The 22,044-nt window shown below is 44.1% G+C and overlaps 1 protein-coding gene across 6 annotated transcripts in view; it reads left to right on the top strand.

Annotated features, from left to right (window-relative positions):
- The first annotated feature begins 3,441 nt into the window (after positions 1-3,441).
- ANKDD1A (ankyrin repeat and death domain containing 1A) overlaps positions 3,442-22,044 on the top strand; it is a 78,936-nt gene continuing 60,333 nt past the window's right edge. For 2 of the 6 annotated variants that reach the window (XM_056571771.1, XM_056571770.1), the window contains exon 1: positions 3,461-3,594. Coding sequence is in view for 4 of the 6 variants with exons in the window: in XM_056571766.1 (XP_056427741.1) it covers positions 3,538-3,580 (43 nt within the window). In the remaining 2 variants the exon portion in view is untranslated. Of the gene's footprint in view, positions 3,595-3,637; positions 4,045-22,044 lie in introns of those variants that run through there. The other 4 variants (XM_056571766.1, XM_056571769.1, XM_056571768.1 and 1 more) reach the window with 4 other exon arrangements.

Genomic DNA, 22,044 nt, shown 5'->3' with positions numbered 1-22,044 from the left:
ACAGCAGCATAGACTCAGGGTTCTCAGTACACACAGCAGCATAGACTCAGGGATCTCAGTACACACAGCAGCATAGACTCAGGGATCTCAGTATACACAGCAGCATAGACTCAGGGTTCTCAGTATACACAGCAGCATAGACTCAGGGTTCTCAGTATACACAGCAGCATAGACTCAGGGATCTCAGTATACACAGCAGCATAGACTCAGGGTTCTCAGTATACACAGCAGCATAGACTCAGGGTTCCCAGTATACACAGCAGCATAGACTCAGGGTTCTCAGTATACACAGCAGCATAGACTCAGGGTTCCCAGTATACACAGCAGCATAGACTCAGGGTTCTCAGTATACACAGCAGCATAGACTCAGGGTTCTCAGTATACACAGCAGCATAGACTCAGGGTTCTCAGTATGCACTGCAGCATAGACTCAGGGTTCTAAGTACACACAGCAGCATAGACTCATTGTTCTCAGTACACACAGCAGCATAGACTCAGGGTTCTCAGTATACACAGCAGCATAGACTCAGGGTTCTCAGTATACACAGCAGCATAGACTCAGGGTTCTCAGTATACACAGCAGCATAGACTCAGGGTTCTCAGTATACACAGCAGCATAGACTCAGGGTTCTCAGTATACACAGCAGCATAGACTCAGGGTTCTCAGTATACACAGCAGCATAGACTCAGGGTTCTCAGTATACACTGCAGCATAGACTCAGGGTTCTCAGTATACACAGCAGCATAGACTCAGGGTTCTCAGTATACACAGCAGCATAGACTCAGGGTTCTCAGTATACACAGCAGCATAGACTCAGGGTTCTCAGTATACACAGCAGCATAGACTCAGGGTTCTCAGTATACACAGCAGCATAGACTCAGGGTTCTCAGTATACACAGCAGCATAGACTCAGGGTTCTCAGTATGCACTGCAGCATAGACTCGGGGTTCTCAGTATACACAGCAGCATAGACTCAGGGTTCTCTATGTATACACTGCAGCATAGACTCAGGGTTCTCAGTATACACAGCAGCATAGACTCAGGGTTCTCAGTATACACAGCAGCATAGACTCAGGGTTCTCAGTATACACAGCAGCATAGACTCAGGGTTCTCAGTATACACAGCAGCATAGACTCAGGGTTCTCAGTATACACAGCAGCATAGACTCAGGGTTCTCAGTATACACAGCAGCATAGACTCAGGGTTCTCAGTATACACAGCAGCATAGACTCAGGGTTCTCAGTATACACTGCAGCATAGACTCAGGGTTCTCAGTATACACTGCAGCATAGACTCAGGGTTCTCAGTATACACAGCAGCATAGACTCAGGGTTCTCAGTATACACAGCAGCATAGACTCAGGGTTCTCAGTATACACAGCAGCATAGACTCAGGGTTCTCAGTATACACAGCAGCATAGACTCAGGGTTCTCAGTATACACAGCAGCATAGACTCAGGGTTCTCAGTATGCACTGCAGCATAGACTCGGGGTTCTCAGTATACACAGCAGCATAGACTCAGGATTCTCTATGTATACACTGCAGCATAGACTCAGGGTTCTCAGTATACACAGCAGCATAGACTCAGGGTTCTCAGTATACACAGCAGCATAGACTCAGGGTTCTCAGTATACACAGCAGCATAGACTCAGGGTTCTCAGTATACACTGCAGCATAGACTCAGGGTTCTCAGTATACACAGCAGCATAGACTCAGGGTTCTCAGTATACACAGCAGCATAGACTCAGGGTTCTCAGTATACACAGCAGCATAGACTCAGGGTTCTCAGTATACACAGCAGCATAGACTCAGGGTTCTCAGTATACACAGCAGCATAGACTCAGGGTTCTCAGTATGCACTGCAGCATAGACTCAGGGTTCTCAGTATACACAGCAGCATAGACTCAGGGTTCTCTATGTATACACTGCAGCATAGACTCAGGGCTCTCTATGTATACACTGCAGCATAGACTCAGGGTTCTCAGTATACACAGCAGCATAGACTTGTGGTTCTTTCAGTATACACAGCAGCACAGACTCGGGTCCCCTCTGTATACACAGCAGCAGAGACTTGGGGGTTCTCTTTGTATACACAGCAGCATAGACTCAGGGTCGCCTCTGTATACACAGCAGCACAGACTCGGGGTCCCCTCTATACACAGCAGCACAGACCCAGGGTCCCCTCTGTATACACAGCAGCATAGACTCAGGGTCCCCTCTGTATACACAGCAGCATATACTCAGGGTCCCCTCTGTATACACAGCAGCAGAGACTTGGGTTCACTCTGTATACACAGCAGAAGAGACTTGGGGTTCTTTCATGTATACACAGCAGCATAGACTCAGGGTCCCCTCTGTATACCCAGCAGCAGAGACTTGGGGTTCTCTCAGTATACACAGCAGCATATGCTCAGGGTCCCCTCTGTATACACAGCAGCATAGACTTAGGGTTCTCAGTATACACAGCAGCATAGACTCAGGGTCCCCTCTGTATACACAGCAGCATAGACTTAGGGTTCTCAGTATACACAGCAGCATAGACTAAGGGTCCCCTCTGTATACACAGCAGCATAGACTCAGGGTCCCCTCTGTATACACAGCAGCATAGACTCAGGGTCCCCTCTGTATACACAGCAGCAGAGACTTGGGGTTCGCTCTGTATACACAGCAGAAGAGACTTGGGGTTCTCTCATGTATACACAGCAGCATAATAGACTCAGGGTTCCCTCTGTATACACAGCAGCAGAGACTTGGGGTTCGCTCTGTATACACAGCAGAAGAGACTTGGGGTTCTCTCATGTATACACAGCAGCATAATAGACTCAGGGTTCCCTCTGTATACCCATCAGCAGAGACTTGGGGGTTCTCTCTGTATACACAGCAGAAGAGACTTGGGGTTCTCTCATGTATACACAGCAGCATAGACTCAGGGTCCCCTCTGTATACCCATCAGCAGAGACTTGGGGGTTCTCTCTGTATACACAGCAGCAGAGACTTGGGGTTCTCTCTGTATACACAGCAGCAGAGACTTGGGGTTCTCTCTGTATACACAGCAGCAGAGACTTGGGGTTCTCTCTGTATACACAGCAGCAGAGACTTGGGGTTCTCTCTGTATACACAGCAGCAGAGACTTGGGGTTCTCTCTGTATACACAGTGGGGGAGATTTATCAAAACCTGTCCAGAGGAAAAAAGTTGCCGAGTTGCCAATAGCAACCAATCAGATTGCTTCTTTCCTTTTTTTAAAAAGGTCTGCAAAATGAAAGAAGCGATCTCATTGGTTGCTATGGGCAACTCATCCTCTGGACAGGTTTTGATAAATCTCCCCCTTATCCTTCCCTCTAAATCTCTGACAACCAATGCCAGCATTTTATTCCCCCATGTCCCTGCCTAGGACCTAGGTGCACTAGGTGTATTACGATTTCTAGCAGCTTATTACGTCATAAGCCGCTGGCCAATAGAAACTGTCACACTGCAAATTGTCGCGCCAGGTGTCAGTATCGCGGAGCGGAGACAGGATAAGTAAGCGCGGTTTTAATGTGTGACTACGGAGGCGGCACCGCGGAGCGAATACCGGCAGGTGAGGCGGTGAAGGTGAGATGATACTCGGACCGCTCCTCCCCTCCGCTCTCCGAACTAGGACCCATCAGCGGCGCAGAGACCCCTGTCCTACTCCTCTGCTGTCAGTAAACGGCTCAGGGAACTAGAGGTCCTGGGCAGCCACGGCTATAGGAGAAATTCTAAGAGCCTCTGTCCGCTGGGGGCGCTGTACACTACTATTATGTAGTAATACACAGCAGTGTATGCGGTAGCTCCGCACACAGGCGCCTGACACACACGGCCCCGCCCCCTCTGTCCCTCTCGGCCCCGCCTTTCTCTTGCCCCTCCCGTGACGTCACCTGCTCCTGCGCACTGACCTGTACATCTTTCCCGTGGAGGGCTCAGGCTGCCCGGGGCAGGGCTGGCAGATGATCCCCGGCGTGATGTGGCTGAGCTGAGGCGGCTCTGGAATGGAGAGTGCCCTGCTGTGCGATGATGAGATCTGTAAGTGAGCGCTGCTGCCGGGCGGGCATGGATGCATGGGGCTGGGTGGTATCCTGGCATAGCAGGCACCGGGGATCACCTCACTGTCACTCCTAGCTGTCAGTGCTGTCACTTGGCTGTATCCATTGTGAGCTGCCATAGCCCGTCATGTAACTAGTATTCCCAAAGACAATGTCCGGAAGGAAGGGCAGAGCCGGTGAGGATAACGCAGGATGATGCCCGGTACCGCACTGGTGCCCGGGGCTCCTGTCTGCACGGCGGCACATGCTTTGAAAAATTGGGGCACATTTATAAGAACCCTAAAAGAGCGGTTACCCAAAGCGACCAATCAGGACGAGGCTTTAATTTACCAAACTGTCCCCGACATAGGAGCTGGGATCTGATTGGCTGCTGGTTATCAGCTGCTCCTCCCCTTCTCTTCCAGTGGTTTTTAAATATCTACCCAATAGGTAGTGACAGGTGCAGCCTATGTATGTAGAGCGCTGTATACACCTGTGTTCTGTACGTGTAGTGTATATGTATCCTATGTATGTAGAGCGCTGTACACACCTGTGTTCTGTATGTGTAGTGTATATGTAGCCTATGTATGTAGAGCGCTGTACACACCTGTGTTCTGTATGTGTAGTGTATATGTAGCCTATGTATGTAGAGCGCTGTACACACCTGTGATCTGTATGTGTATAGAGCGCTGTACACACCTGTGTTCTGTATGTGTAGTGTATATGTATCCTATGTATGTAGAGCGCTGTACACACCTGTGTTCTGTATATGTATCCTATGTATGTAGAGTGCTGTACACACCTGTGTTCTGTATGTGTAATGTATATGTAGCCTATGTATGTAGAGCGCTGTACACACCTGTGTTCTGTATGTGTAATGTATATGTAGCCTATGTATGTAGAACGCTGTACACACCTGTGTTCTGTATGTGTAGTGTATATGCAGCCTATGTATGTAGAGCGCTGTACACACCTGTGTTCTGAATGTGTAGTGTATATGTAGCCTATGTATGTAGAGCGCTGTACACACCTGTGTTCTGTATGTGTAATGTATATGTAGCCTATGTATGTAGAGCGCTGTACACACCTGTGTTCTGTATATGTATCCTATGTATGTAGAGCGCTGTACACACCTGTGTTCTGTATGTGTAATGTATATGTAGCCTATGTATGTAGAGCGCTGTACACACCTGTGTTCTGTATGTGTAGTGTATATGCAGCCTATGTATGTAGAGCGCTGTACACACCTGTGTTCTGTATGTGTAGTGTATATGCAGCCTATGTATGTAGAGCGCTGTACACACCTGTGTTCTGTATGTGTAGTGTATATGTAGCCTATGTATGTAGAGCGCTGTACACACCTGTGATCTGTATGTGTATAGAGCGCTGTACACACCTGTGTTCTGTATGTGTAGCGTATGTGTATAGAGCGCTGTACACACCTGTGTTCTGTATGTGTAATGTATATGTAGCCTATGTATGTAGAGCGCTGTACACACCTGTGTTCTGTATGTGTAGTGTATATGTAGCCTATGTATGTAGAGCGCTGTACACACCTGTGTTCTGTATGTGTAGTGTATATGCAGCATATGTATGTAGAGCGCTGTATACACCTGTGTTCTGTATATGTATCCTATGTATGTAGAGCGCTGTACACACCTGTGTTCTGTATGTGTAATGTATATGTAGCCTATGTATGTAGAGCGCTGTACACACCTGTGTCCTGTATGTGTAGTGTATATGTATCCTATGTATGTAGAGCGCTGTACACACCTGTGTCCTGTATGTGTTCTGTATATGTATCCTATGTATGTAGAGCGCTGTACACACCTGTGTTCTGTATGTGTAGTTTATATGTATCCTATGTATGTAGAGTACTGTATACACCTGTGTTCTGTATGTGCAGTGTATATGTAGGGCGATGTACACACCTGTGTTCTGTATGTGTAGTGTATATGTAGCCTATGTATGTAGAGCGCTGTACAGACCTGTGTAATGTATATGTAGCCTATGTATGTAGAGCGCTGTACACACCTGTGTTCTGTATGTGTAGTTTATATGTAGCCTATGTATGTAGAGTACTGTATACACCTGTGTTCTGTATGTGCAGTGTATATGTAGCCTATGTATGTAGGGCGATGTACACACCTGTGTTCTGTATGTGTAGTTTATATGTATCCTATGTAGAGTACTATATACACCTGTGTTCTGTATGTGTAGTGTATATGCAGCCTATGTATGTAGAGCGCTGTATACACCTGTGTTCTGTACGTGTAGTGTATATGTATCCTATGTATGCAGAGCGCTGTACACACCTGTGTTCTGTATGTGTAGTGTATATGTATCCTATGTATGTAGGGCGATGTACACACCGGTGTTCTGTATGTGTAGTGTATATGTATCCTATGTATGTAGAGTACTGTATACACCGGTGTTCTGTATGTGTAGTGTATATGTAGCCTATGTATGTAGAGCACTGTACACACCTGTGTTCTGTATGTGTAGTGTATATGTATCCTATGTATGTAGAGCACTGTACACACCTGTGTTCTGTATGTGTAGTGTATATGCAGCCTATGTATATAGAGCGCTGTATACACCTGTGTTCTGTACGTGTAGTGTATATGTATCCTATGTATGTAGAGCACTGTACACACCTGTGATCTGTATGTGTAGTGTATATGTAGCCTATGTATGTAGAGCGCTGTACACACCTGTGATCTGTATGTGTAGTGTATATGTAGCCTATGTATGTAGAGCGCTGTACACACCTGTGTTCTGTATGTGTAGTGTATATGCAGCCTATGTATGTAGAGCGCTGTACACACCTGTGTTCTGTATGTGTAGTGTATATGCAGCCTATGTATGTAGAGCGCTGTACACACCTGTGATCTGTATATGTAGCCTATGTATGTATGTAGAGTGCTGTACACACCTGTGTTCTGTATGTAGAGCTCTGTACACACCTGTGTTCTGTATGTGTAGTGTATATGTATCCTATGTATGTATATAGAGCGCTGTACACACCTGTGATTTGTATGTGTAATGTATATGCAGCCTAGGTATGTAGAGCGCTGTACACACCTGTGTTCTGTATGTGTAGTGTATATGTAGCCTATGTATGTAGAGCGCTGTACACACCTGTGTTCTGTATGTGTAGTGTATATGTAGCCTTTGTATGTAGAGCGCTGTACAGACCTGTGTAGTGTATATGTAGCCTATGTATGTAGAGCGCTGTACACACCCGTGTTCTGTATGTATAATGTATATGTAGCCTATGTATGTAGAGCGCTGTACACACCTGTGTTCTGTATGTGTAGTGTATATGTAGCCTATGTATGTAGAGCGCTGTACACACCGGTGTTCTGTATGTGTTCTGTATATGTAGCCTATGTATGTAGGGCGATGTACACACCTGTGTTCTGTATGTGTAGTGTATATGTATCCTATGTATGTAGAGCGCTGTACACACCTGTGATCTGTATGTGTAATGTATATGCAGCCTAGGTATGTAGAGCGCTGTACACACCTGTGTTCTGTATGTGTAGTGTATATGTAGCCTATGTATGTAGAGCGCTGTACACACCTGTGTTCTGTATGTGTAGTGTATATGCAGCCTATGTATGTAGAGCGCTGTACACACCTGTGTTCTGTATGTGTAGTGTATATGCAGCCTATGTATGTAGAGCGCTGTACACACCTGTGATCTGTATATGTAGCCTATGTATGTATGTAGAGTGCTGTACACGCCTGTGTTCTGTATGTAGAGCTCTGTACACACCTGTGTTCTGTATGTGTAGTGTATATATATCCTATGTATGTATATAGAGCGCTGTACACACCTGTGATTTGTATGTGTAATGTATATGCAGCCTAGGTATGTAGAGCGCTGTACACACCTGTGTTCTGTATGTGTAGTGTATATGTAGCCTATGTATGTAGAGCGCTGTACACACCTGTGTTCTGTATGTGTAGTGTATATGTAGCCTTTGTATGTAGAGCGCTGTACAGACCTGTGTAGTGTATATGTAGCCTATGTATGTAGAGCGCTGTACACACCCGTGTTCTGTATGTATAATGTATATGTAGCCTATGTATGTAGAGCGCTGTACACACCTGTGTTCTGTATGTGTAGTGTATATGTAGCCTATGTATGTAGAGCGCTGTACACACCGGTGTTCTGTATGTGTTCTGTATATGTAGCCTATGTATGTAGGGCGATGTACACACCTGTGTTCTGTATGTGTAGTGTATATGTATCCTATGTATGTAGAGCGCTGTACACACCTGTGATCTGTATGTGTAGTGTATATGTAGCCTATGTATGTAGAGCGCTGTACACACCTGTGTTCTGTATGTGTAGTGTATATGTAGCCTATGTATGTAGAGCGCTGTACACACCTGTGATCTGTATGTGTAGTGTATATGTATCCTATGTATGTAGAGCGCTGTACACACCGGTGTTCTGTATGTGTTCTGTATATGTAGCCTATGTATGTAGAGCTCTGTACACACCTGTGTTCTGTATGTGTAATGTATATGTAGCCTATGTATGTAGAGCGCTGTACACACCTGTGTTCTGTATGTGTAGTGTATATGTATCCTATGTATGTAGAGCGCTGTACACACCGGTGTTCTGTATGTGTTCTGTATATGTAGCCTATGTATGTAGGGCGAGGTACACACCTGTGTTCTGTATGTGTAATGTATATGTAGCCTATGTATGTAGAGCGCTGTACACACCAGTGTTCTGTATGTGTTCTGTATATGTAGCCTATGTATGTAGGGCGATGTACACACCTGTGTTCTGTATGTGTAGTGTATATGTATCCTATGTATGTAGAGCACTGTACACACCTGTGATCTGTATGTGTAGTGTATATGTAGCCTATGTATGTAGAGCGCTGTACACACCGGTGTTCTGTATGTGTTCTGTATATGTAGCCTATGTATGTAGGGCGAGGTACACACCTGTGTTCTGTATGTGTAATGTATATGTAGCCTATGTATGTAGAGCGCTGTACACACCTGTGATCTGTATGTGTAGTGTATATGTAGCCTATGTATGTAGAGCGCTGTACACACCTGTGTTCTGTATGTGTAGTGTATATGTAGCCTATGTATGTAGAGCGCTGTACACACCTGTGTTCTGTATGTGTAGCCTATGTATGTAGAGCGCTGTACACACCTGTGATCTGTATGTGTAGTGTATATGTAGCCTATGTATGTAGAGCGATGTACACACCGGTGTTCTGTATGTGTAGTGTATATGTATCCTATGTATGTAGAGCGATGTACACACCGGTGTTCTGTATGTGTTCTGTATATGTAGCCTATGTATGTAGGGCGATGTACACACCTGTGTTCTGTATGTGTAGTGTATATGTATCCTATGTATGTAGAGCGCTGTACACACCTGTGATCTGTATGTGTAGTGTATATGTAGCCTATGTATGTAGAGCGCTGTACACACCTGTGTTCTGTATGTGTAGTGTATATGTAGCCTATGTATGTAGAGCGCTGTACACACCTGTGTTCTGTATATGTAGCCTATGTATGTAGAGCGCTGTACACACCTGTGTTCTGTATGTGTAGTGTATATGTAGCCTATGTATGTAGAGCGCTGTACACACCTGTGATCTGTATATGTATCCTATGTATGTAGAGCGCTGTACACACCGGTGTTCTGTATGTGTTCTGTATATGTAGCCTATGTATGTAGGGCGATGTACACACCTGTGATCTGTATGTGTAGTGTATATGTAGCCTATGTATGTAGAGCGCTGTACACACATGTGTTCTGTATGTGTATCCTATGTATGTAGAGCGCTGTACTCACCTGTGTTCTGTATGTGTAGTGTATATGTAGCCTATGTATGTAGAGCGCTGTACACACCTGTGTTCTGTATGTGTAGTGTATATGTAGCCTATGTATGTAGAGCGCTGTACACACCTGTGTTCTGTATGTGTAGTGTATATGTAGCCTATGTATGTAGAGCGCTGTACACACCTGTGTTCTGTATGTGTAGTGTATGTGTTTAGAGCTCTGTACACACCTGTGTTCTGTATGTGTAGTGTATATGCAGCCTATGTATGTAGAGTCCTGCACCCACATGTGTTCTGTATGTGTAATGTATATGTAGCCTATGTATATAGAGCTCTGTACACACCTGTGTTCTGTATGTGTAGTGTATATGCAGCCTATGTATGTAGAGTGCTGTACACACATGTGTTCTGTATGTGTAATGTATATGTAGCCTATGTATATAGAGCTCTGTACACACCTGTGTTCTGTATGTGTAGTGTATATGCAGCCTATGTATGTTGAGCGCTGTATACACCTGTGTTCTGTATGTGTAGTGTATATGCAGCCTATGTATGTAGAGTGCTGTACACACCTGTGTTCTGTATGTGTAGTGTATATGTAGCCTATGTATATAGAGTGCTATACACACCTGTGTAGTGTATGGATACAAGTGTGATTGTGGTGTATACCTGAGCAGTATATAGGGCACAAGCAGATAGAAAAATACTTTTTTGGCATACGTGAAGCCCATTATAGGCTATTGCAGGGTTTGACGTATACAGTGGTCTCTCAAGTTACAACATTAAAGGGGTCCACTCCAGTCAGAGTATTCTTATCTAAGAAAAACCCCACACTTACCTTCTATATTTTCGTGCCGTGTACAGAGACTGATCAAACCACCTATGGCAAGATCATGATGGGTAACGATGACGTACAATTACTACGATCTTCTCTTAATGCATGATGCCCTCATATGGCTCTGTGGGGGACATCATTTAGGTAATGTCTCTCAGGATGTCAGGAGGAAAACAAAAATGCAAAAAAATGTTTCCTGTGTCCTCAAGGCCAAAATGAGTTGTGTCCTTTTTAAGGGGTTAAAGGGGTTATCCAGGAGCTGGCTCCAGAAAGTTAAACAGATTTGTAAATTACTTGTATTAGGCTGGGTTCACACTACGTTTTTCAACTACAGTTCCCGCATACGTTTTCTATCAAAAACCGTATGGGGAAAAAACGGATGGAACAGTATGGGAAAAAGTAAACCGTATGGGTTTTTAAACAGTATACTGTTTTTAAAAGTGCATACTGTTCCGTCCGTTTTTGTAGAAAAAAAACCCATACGTTTTTGAAAATTTTGTCCATTTTTTATGGGAGGGGTCTTGGGTGGGGACTTTAGGATTCAAATGCGCATGTGCAAAGTAAAAACGTATACGTTTTTCCCGTATGGAACCGTATACATGTGCGTTTCCCATTGACGTCCATGTTAAAAAAAAACGTATGCAGTTGCAGTACGGTTTTTAAACCGGAGACAAAATCGTGGTCAACCACGGTTTTGACTCCGGTTTAAAAACCGTACTGCAACTGCATACGTTTTTTTTAACATGGACGTCAATGGGAAACGCACATATATACGGTTCCATACGGGAAAAACGTATACGTTTTTACTTTGCACATGCGCATTTAAATCCTAAAGTCCCCACCCAAGACCCCTCCCATTAAAAATGGACAAAATTTTCAAAAACGTATGGGGTGTTTTTCTACAAAAACGGACGGAACAGTATGCACTTTTAAAAACAGTATACTGTTTAAAAACCCATACGGTTTACTTTTTCTCATACTGTTCCATCCGTTTTTTCCCCCATACGGTTTTTGATAGAAAACGTATGCGGGAACCTTAGTTGAAAAACGTAGTGTGAACCCAGCCTTATAAAGTCTTAATCCTTTCAGTCCTTATGAGCTTCTGAAGTTGAGTTGTTCTTTTCTGTCTAAGTGCTCTCTGATGACACGTGTCTCAGGAACCGCCCAGTTTAGAAGCAAACCTCTTCTACTCTGTGCAGTTCCCGAGACAAGCAGAGATGTCAGCAAGCAGAGAGCACTGTTGTCAGACAGAAAACAACAACTCAACTTCAGCAGCTGATAATTATTGGAAGGATTAAAATTTTTTAATAGAAGTAATTTACAAGTCTGTTTAACTTTCTGGAGCCAGTTGAGAGAGAGATAGATATAGATATATATATATATATATATATATATATATATATATATATATATATATACATATACATATATAAAGAAGTTTTTTCCTGGAATACCCCTTTAAATTCTGCACTTAAATTGCGGTGCAATGACAAAGACCAAAATGACCAGGCCTGTTATTTATATTGTCAATGTGCAACAAATTCAGCGATTCCAGGTGCGGAAACATGAAGGTAAATGGGAGGATGGTGGTGGATATAGATAAAAAGTAATGTATAAGAACAGATGGGGTTCAAAGCTTGGGGTACAATCATGCAGGGTTCCAGCCCCTGTTTGTTGTATCCATTGGCATGCCACCCAAAACAGCATGCTGAGGTACTGCAGACCCCATTCACTTTTATGGCCAAACGCAGCCCCCTAGTGACTCCCTTCTGGATGTATGCGCTATCTCAGAAGCTATGAGTTTGCTTTAAATATCAGTTACATCCCGAATGGAGTCACTAGGGGTCACTCAGTTTGGCCATTGAAGTGAATGGGGTCCGCTGCTCCTGTTAACAGTATAGGTCGGCATCCTGTTTTCGGTGGAATGCCAAGTACCCTTAGATGGGAGGGCAGTGGATTCTGTAGAAGAATGGAGACGGGCACACCATAAATTCAGTCAGTCAGAAGAAAAAGGATGATGGTGGAAATAGTTACAGTGAATGCAGCAAGATGATGGTGGGAGTAGTGTCAGTCTAATAAGATAGCATACCTGTGTATGGAAGAGGAATGTCTGGTCATGTGGGGGTGGCGGTATTCCATGGTGATGATTTAGGTGATGCTACTTTCTGGTTTCAATTTCGCTTGCACACTTAAAAATGCTGCACTTGCGGCACAATGACCCTGTCCTGAGGTCCCCAAAATAAGAAAAATTAGGATTAAAAGGGGTACTCCACTGGAAAACACTTATTTTATTTAATTTTTATTTTTATTATCAACTGGTGCCAGAAAGTTAAACCTATTTGTGAATTATTTCTATAAAAAAAAAAATCTTAATCCTTCCAATACTTATCAGCTGCTGTTATGATCCACAGGAAGTTCTTTTCTTTTTGAATTTCCTTTCTGTCTGACCACAGTGCTCTCTGCTGATACCTCTGTCCAGAGTAGGAGCAAATCCCCATAGATACCTCGCCTGCTCTGGACAGTTCCTAAAATGGACAGAGGTGCCAGCAGAGAGCACTGTGGTCAGGCAGAAAGGAAATTCAAAAGGAAAAAGAACTTCCTGTGGATCATACAGCAGCTGATAATTACTGGAAGGATTAAGATTTTCTAATAGAAGTAATTTACAACTCTGTTTAACTTTCTGGCACCAGTTGATTTAAAAAATAAAATAAAATATCCCCCCCCCCCCCCCCCAGTGGAGTACCCCTTTAAAGAAATATAGGCAGAAATCTATGACCGCTAAAGCAATTTCTTGTATATAAAAGTAATATATAGCTGCTATAAGCTATAAATCACTTACATAGAGGGCAAGTTTAAATTATTATTTTTTTTTTTTTTTTTTTGGGGGGGGGGGTTTGTACGGTTTACATAGTAACCCAGAAAAACTAAATGTAGCCGCCCTCACCTGGTGGCCAAGGGATGAGCTCATCCTGGCACATGTGAAGGGCAGTATAGGAGTTACCAGTAAACCAGTATTGTGATTCATATGTTCTGTGGCTCTATAGGTTCTGTAGCATTGCATGTTGTGTATGGTTTGTATGCTAAAAGTATTGTAACTTGGGGGATCATGGTATATAATTGGGGGTGTAGCCTTAGTTGTGTCAATTGCTTTGATAAATAATGTAGAGGACATACAGTTACCTAAGTCACTGTCTACCTCAGTGTTTCCCAACCAAGGTGCCTCCAGCTGTTGCAAAACTACAACTCCCAGCATGCCCGGACAGCCAAAGGCTGTCCGGGCATGCTGGGAGTTGTAGTTTTGCAACAGCTGGAGGCACCCTGGTTGGGAACACTGGTATACCTACACAAAAAAAGTGCAGATAAGGTCACAGATAGCAGGTTCCTGGAACAGGAAACAATGTAGCCTCTTTAGAACTTGCATGAGTGAATGGGAATATGAAAAATTGTGCTTGTTTCTTACTGTGACGGTAGATCTCCTCTTTTTAAGGTTTTCTGTGTTTACTTTGAACCCTGTGGCGTACCTTGTGCATTCTGGTTTATCAACCGCAGCATTGAAGATTTCATCAACAACAAAAATCAAATTTTTTACATGTGGTGTCCTATATGTGATAGCAATTCTAGAAATATTAAAAGGGTTTCCCTACCAACAACACTTATACCTTATCCTCAGTATTGGGCAGAAGTTTGCTATGGATCCAACCACTGGGACCTTCATTAAAACCCCTTGGGGACGGAGCCCATTATGACCCTAAGGACGGGAGCATTTTTTGCAAATCTGACCACTGTCACTTTAAGCATTAATAACTCTGGAATGCTTTTACTTATAAATTTGATTCCGAGATTGTTTTTTCGTGACATATTCTACTTTATGTTAGTGGTAAATTTTCGGCGATACTTGCATCCTTTCTTGGTGAAAAATTCAAAAATTTCATGAAAAATGTGAAAATTTTGCATTTTTCTAACTTTGAAGCTCTCTGCTTATAAGGAATATGGATATTCCAAATAAATTATATATTGATTCACATATACAATATGTCTTCTTTATGTTTGCATCATAAAATTGATGAGTTTTTACTTTTGGAAGACACCAGAGGGCTTCAAAGTTCAGCAAAAATTTTCCAATTTTTCGCAAAATTTTCAAAATCGGAATTTTTCAGGGACCAGTTCAGGTTTGAAGTGGATTTGAAGGGTCTTCTGGTTAGAAATACCCCACAAATGACCCCATTATAAAAACTGCACCCCTCAAAGTATTCAAAATGACATTCAGTCAGTGTTTTAACCCTTTAGGTGTTTCACAGGAATAGCAGCAAAGTGAAGGAGAAAATTCAAAATCTTCATTTTTTACACTGGCATGTTCTTGTAGACCCAGTTTTTGAATTTTTACAAGGGGTAAAAGGAAAAAAAATCCTCTTAAAATTTGTAACCCAATTTCTCTCGAGTAAGAAAATACCTCATGTGTATGTCAAGTGTTCGGCGGGCGCACTAGAGGGCTCAGAAGCAAAGGAGCAACAATGGGATTTAGGAGAGTGAGTTTTTCTGAAATGGTTTTTGGGGGGCATGTCCCATTTAGGAAGCCCCTATGGTGCCAGGACAGCAAAAAAAACCACATTGCACACTATTATGGAAACGACACCCCTCAAGGAACGTAACAAGGGGTACAGTGAGCCTTAACACCCCACAGGTGTTTGACAACTTTTTGTTAAAGTCGGATGTGTAAATGAAAAAAATATATTTTTCCACTAAAATGCTGTTTTTTTCCCCAAATTTTACTTTTTTACAAAGGGTAATAGGAGAAAATGCCCCCCAAAATTTGTAACCCCATTTCTTCTGAGTATGGAAATATCCCATGTTTGGACGTCAAGTGCACTGCGAGCGAACTTCAATGCTCAGAAGAGAAGGAGCGCCATTGAGCTTTTAGAGAGATAATTTGTTTGGAATGGAAGTCGGGGGCCATGTGCATTTACAAAGCACCCCGTGGTGCCAGAACAGTGGTCCCCCCCACATGTGACCCCATTTTGGAAACTACACCCCTCACGGAATGTAATAAGGGGTACAGTGAGCATTTACACCCCACTGGCGTTTGACAGATCTTTGGAACAGTGGGCTGTGCAAACAAAAAAATTACATTTTTCATTTTCACTGACCACTGTTCCAAAAATCTGTCAGACCCCTGTGGGGCGTAAATGCTCACTGTACCCCTTATTACATTCCGTGAGGGGTGTAGTTTCCAAAATGGGGTCACATGTGGGTATTTATTTTTTTGCATTTATGTCAGAACCGCTGTAAAATCAGCCACCCCTGTGCAAATCACCAATTTCGGCCTCAAATGTACATAGTGCGCTCTCACTCCTGAGCCTTGTTATGCGCCCGTAGAGCATTTTACGCCCACATATGGGGTATTTCCATACTCAGGAGAAATTGGGTTACAAATTTTGGGGGTCTTTTTTTCCTTTTACCTCTTGTGAAAATAAAAAGTAAAGGGCAACACCAGCATGTTAGTGCAAAAATTTTTTTTTTTTACACTAACAGGCTGGTGTAGACCCCAACTTTTCCTTTTCATAAGGGGTAAAAGGAGAAAAAGCCCCCCAAAATTTGTAGTGCAATTTCTCCCGAGTACGGAGATACCCCATATGTGTCCCTAAACTGTTTCCTTGAAATACGACAGGGCTCCAAAGTGAGAGAGCACCATGCGCATTTGAGGACTAAATTAGGGATTGCATAGGGGTGGACATAGGGGTATTCTACACCAGTGATTCCCAAACAGGGTGCCTACAGCTGTTGCTAAACTCCCAGCATGCCTGGACAGTCAGTGGCTGTCCGGAAATGCTGGGAGTTGTTGTTTTGCAACAGCTGGAGGCTCCGTTTTGGAAACACTGCTGTACAATACGTTTTTCATTTTTATTGGGGGGGGGGGGACAGTGTAAGAGGGTGTTTATGTAGTGTTTTACTCTTTATTAGGTGTTAGTGTAGTGTAGTGTTTTTAGGGTACATTCACACTGGCGGGTTACGGTGAGTTTCCCGCTAGGAATTTGCGCTGCGGCGAAAAATTTGCCGCAGCTCATACTTGAAGCAGGAAACTTGCTGTAAACCCGCCCGTGTGAATGTACCCTGTACGTTCACATGGGGGGGGGGCAAACCTCCAGCTGTTTCAAAACTACAACTCCCAGCATGCACGGTCTGTCAGTACATGCTGGGAGTTGTAGTTTTGCAACAGCTGGATGCACACTGATTGGAAAACCTTCAGTTAGGTTCTGTTACCTAACTCAGTATTTTCCAACCAGTGAGCCTCTAGCTGTTGCAAAACTACAACTCCCAGCATGCACGGTCTGTCAGTACATGCTGGGAGTTGTAGTTTTGAAACAGCTGGAGGCACACTGGTTGGAAAATACTGAGTTGGGTTCTGTTACCTAACTCAGTATTTTCCAACCAGTGTGCCTCCAGCTGTTGCAAAACTACAATTCCCAGCATGTCTGATCACAGAAGGGCATGCTGGGAGATGTAGTTATGCAACAGCTGGAGGTACGCAACTACAACTCCCAGCATGCCGAGACAGCTGTTTTCTGTGTGGGCATGCTGGAATTTGTAGTTTTGCAACATCTGGAGTGCTACAATTTAGAGACCACTGAACAGTGATCTCCAAACTGTGGACCTCCAGATGTTGCAAAACTCCAACAGTAAACAGCCTGTGTGGGCATGCTAGGAGTTGTAGTTTTGCAACATCTAGAGGGCAGTATAGAGATCACTGTGCAGTGGTCTCTAAACTGCAGACCTCCAGCTGTTGCAAAACTACAAATTCCAGCATGCCCACACAGCAAACAGCTGTCTAGGCATGCTGGGAGTTGTAGTTTTGCAACATCTGGAGGGCTACAGTCTAGAGACCACTATAGTGGTCTCAGACTGTAGCCCTCTAGATGTTGCTAGGCAACTACTCACCGGCTTCCGTCGCATCCGGGAGCCGTCCTCTTCTGCCGCACGCCGCCGCAGATCTCCGTCGCCGCCCGACGATCCCCGTCGCTCCACTGCCTCTGGAGGGGTAAGTGGACTCCGGCGCCGCTCCTCTTCGTTTTCCCCGTTCTGCCCCGCCTATTGTGGGTGGGCAGGACGGGGAAAACAAAAGTAAACCCCTCCGCCCCTGATCTGCTATTGGTGGTTGCGTCTAGACCACCAATAGCAGAGATAGGAGGGGTGGCACCCGTGCCACCTCACTCCTATCGCTTTAGGGGGATCGTGGGTGTCTTAGACACCCGCGATCCCCCTTCTATTCCGGGTCACCATAGACCCATAATGACCCGGAATCGGCGCAAATCGCAAGTGTGAATTCACTTGCGATTTGCGCCGATCGCCGACATGGGGGGGTCTAATGACCCCCCTGTGCATTTGCACGGGGTGCCTGCTGATAGATATCAGCAGTCACCCCGGCCCGTTCCCCGCCCGGCGCGCGCCGAAATTCCCACGGGCGAATGGATACGCCCTTCGTCCTTAAGTACCAGGACGCAAGGGCGTATGCATACGCCCTTCGTCCCCAACAGGTTAAAGGGGTACTCCCGTGGAAAACTTTATTTATTTATTTTTTTTTTTTTATTAAATCAACTGGTGCCAGAAAGTTAAACAGATTTGTAAATGACTTCTATTAAAAAATCTTAATCCTTCCAGTACTTTTTAGGGGCTATATACTACAGAGGGAATGCATTACTTTTTAGATTTCTCTGATGTCATGAGCACAGTGCTCTCTGCTGACACCTCTGTCCATTTTAGGAACTGTCCAGAGCAGCATATGTTTGCTATGGGGGATTTTCCCCTGCTCTGGACAGTTCCTAAAATGGACAGCAGAGGTCAGCAGAGAGCACTGTGGTCATGACATCAGAGAAATCTAAAAAGTAATGCATTCCCTCTGTAGTATATAGCCCCTACAAAGTACTGGAAGGATTAAGATTTTTAAATAGAAGTCATTTACAAATCTGTTTAACTTTCTGGCACCAGTTGATTTAAATAAAAAAAATAAAGTTTTCCACAGGAGTACCCCTTTAATCTTGAGAACAGAAAGGGAGATTTATCAGAACCTGTCCATAGGGAAAGTTGCCCATAGCAACCAATCAGATCATTTCTTTCATATTTAACAAGGCCTCTGCAAAATGAAAGAAGCGATCTGATTGGTTGCTATGGGCAACTGGGCAACTTTTCCTTTCCACCGGTTTTGATATCTCCCACAGGGTTCCTAGAGCTCGGTTTGCACTTATCTATCTCTGGCAGTCCCATAGACTATGACAGCAGCACTGCATCATTCTGAATGGAGACCTAGGACCCCTGTTCGGAAGATCGCTGGAGATCCCAGTGGTTTGAACTAGAGATGAGCGAACTTACAGTAAATTTGATTCGTCACAAACTTCTCGGCTCGGCGGTTGCTGACTTTTCCTGCATAAATTAGTTCAGCTTTCCGATGCTCCGGCCGGCTGGAAAAGGTGGATACAGTCCTAGGAAAGAGTCTCATAGGACTGTATCCACCTTTTCCAGCCCACCGGAGCACCTGAAAGCTGAACTAATTTATGCAGGAAAAGTCATCAACTGCCGAGCCGAGAAGTTTGTGACGAATCGAATTTGCTGTAAGTTCGCTCATCTCTAGTTTGAACCCTAGCGAACTTTTCCCCAATCCTGTCAAAAGAGAATAAGTGTGGTTGGTGTCTGATAAGTGACAAACCCTTAAAGGGGTATTCTGGTGAAATGCAATTTTTTTTTCGTATCCGCTAACTCCAGAAAGTAAAACAGATTTGTAAATTATTTCTATGAAAAAAATCTTAATCCTACCAGTACTTATCAGCTGCTGAAGTTGAGTTGTTCTTTTCTGTCTGACCACAGTGCTCTCTGATGACACCTCTGTCCATGTCAGGAACTGTCCAGAGCAGGAGAGGTTTGCTATGGGGATTTGCTTCCTACTCTGGACACTTCCTGAAACAGACAGAGTATCAGCAGAGAGCACTGTTGTCAGAAAGAAAAGAACAACTCAACTTCAGCAGCTGATAAGTACTGGTAGGATTTAGATTATTTAATGTACACAGTCCAGGGACTGCTGTAGGAGAACAGTGGTACTATATGGTGGGAGACTATTGTTTAGATCAGATCTCTATTTTTGCTTCATAAAGGAGATTTAGAGTTTGGCCTTCTTTCCTACGATGTCCATATGCGCTAAAAAGTTTGTGCTAATAAGGTTTAGCGGCAGGTCGATCCATACTAGAACACCTTTTTTAAACCTGACTTAAAAAACTTTTTCCATTTCAAATAGTTATTGTCTATCCACAGGATAGGGCATAGTATGCTTATTAGTTAGTGAGAGTCTGACTACTGGAACCAGTACCAATCCCATGAATGGAGCGTAATTGTACCCCAAATAAGTGAAGTGCACAAAGCACTCTGTTCATTCTCTCTGGAGCAGTGGTTTTCAACCTGCGGTCCTCCAGATGTTGCAAAACTACAATTCCCAGCATGCCCGGACAGCCAACGGCTGTCCGGGCATGCTGGGAGTTGTAGTTTTGCAACATCTAGAGGACCAAAGTTTGAAGACCGCTGATCTAGGCCAGTGGTCTCCAACCTGCAGACTAGAGATGAGCGAACTTACAGTAAATTCGATTCGTCACGAACTTCTCGGCTCGGCAGTTGATGACTTTTCCTGCATAAATTAGTTCAGCTTTCCGGTGCTCCGGTGGGCTGGAAAAGGTGGATACAGTCCTAGGAGACTCTTTCCTAGGAATGTATCCACCTTTTCCAGCCCACCGGAGCACCTGAAGGCTGAACTAATTTATGCAGGAAAAGTCATCAACTGCCGAGCCGAGAAGTTCGTGACGAATCGAATTTACTGTAAGTTCGCTCATCTCTACTCCAGATGTTGCAAAACTACAATTCCGGGCATGCTGGGAGTTGTAGTTTTGCAACATCTAGAGGACCACAGTTTGAAGACCGCTGATCTAGGCCAGTGGTCTCCAACCTGCAGACTAGAGATGAGCGAACTTACAGTAAATTCGATTCGGCACAAACTTCTCGGCTCGGCAGTTGATGACTTTTCCTGCATAAATTAGTTCAGCTTTCCGGTGCTCCGGTGGGCTGGAAAAGGTGGATACAGTCCTAGGAGACTCTTTCCTAGGACTGATTCCACCTTTTCCAGCCCACCGGAGCACCTGAAGGCTGAACTAATTTACGCAGGAAAAGTCATCAACTGCCGAGCGGAGAAGTCCGTGACGAATCGAATTTACTGTACGTTCGCTCATCTCTACTCCAGATGTTGCAAAACTACAATTCCGGGCATGCTGGGAGTTGTAGTTTTGCAACATCTGGAGGTCCGCAGGTTGAAGACCACTGCTCTAGAGTGTTTTTACTTTGCTTCACTGCTCGAAACTTCTCATAAGCTCTGTTCCTTCTGTTCCTTCAGAATTATATTGCAAAAAAAAACAACTCCATTGCAGGATCTTTTCTACTTAGGAAGGTCTGCACAGTATGGGGGGGGGGGGGCAGAAACACTGGGGTGCTCTATAATTGAAAGTAACATATCTTAGCACAAGAGAATGTTTGTGTAGTGTTTGTAAACAAATTGTGTGTTCTTATACTTTGATTTTGAATATGAGAATATTTTTTGAATAACCCCTTTATGACTACATGTGCGGCGTGGGTGTGATGTGCCAAACTCATTAAAAACTTGCACAATTTTTTGTAGACATATTTGTTTCAAATCTAAGAGCCAAGATGGTGCACGTCACAAAACGTTATGTCATGGTCATCTCTCCTGTTAGTCATTAGTGTCCCCTTATCCCCCTATGTCACAGTCATTTGTGTCCCTTCTTCTCTCCCATGTGTCAGTCATTAGTGTCCCCTCATTGCTACTATGTGTTACAGTAATTTATGTCCCTTCGTCTCTCTCGTATGTCAGTCATAAGTGTCCCCTCGTTCCTCCTGTTTGCCACAGTCATTAGTGTCTTCTCATCTTCCTGTGTGTCACAATCATTAGTGTCCCCTCATCCCTCCTGTGTGTCACAATCATTAGTGTCCCCTCATCTCTCCTGTGTGTCACAATCATTAGTGTCCCCTCATCTCTCCTGTGTGTCACAATCATTAGTGTCCCCTCATCTCTCCTGTGTGTCACAATCATTAGTGTCCCCTCATCTCTCCTGTGTGTCAGTCATTAGTGTCCCCTCATCCCTCCTGTGTGTCACAATCATTAGTGTCCCCTCATCCCTCCTGTGTGTCAGTCATTAGTGTCCCCTCATACCTCCTGTTTGTCATAGTCAGTGTCTCCTCATCTTCCCATGTGTCACAATCATTAGTGTCCCCTCATCCCTCCTGTGTGTCACAGTCATT

This window comes from Hyla sarda, chromosome 4 (assembly GCF_029499605.1).
Source record: "Hyla sarda isolate aHylSar1 chromosome 4, aHylSar1.hap1, whole genome shotgun sequence".
NCBI lineage: Eukaryota > Metazoa > Chordata > Amphibia > Anura > Hylidae > Hyla > Hyla sarda.
Note: the sequence above shows the minus strand (reverse complement) of the source record. Positions and strands in the feature narration are given on the sequence as shown.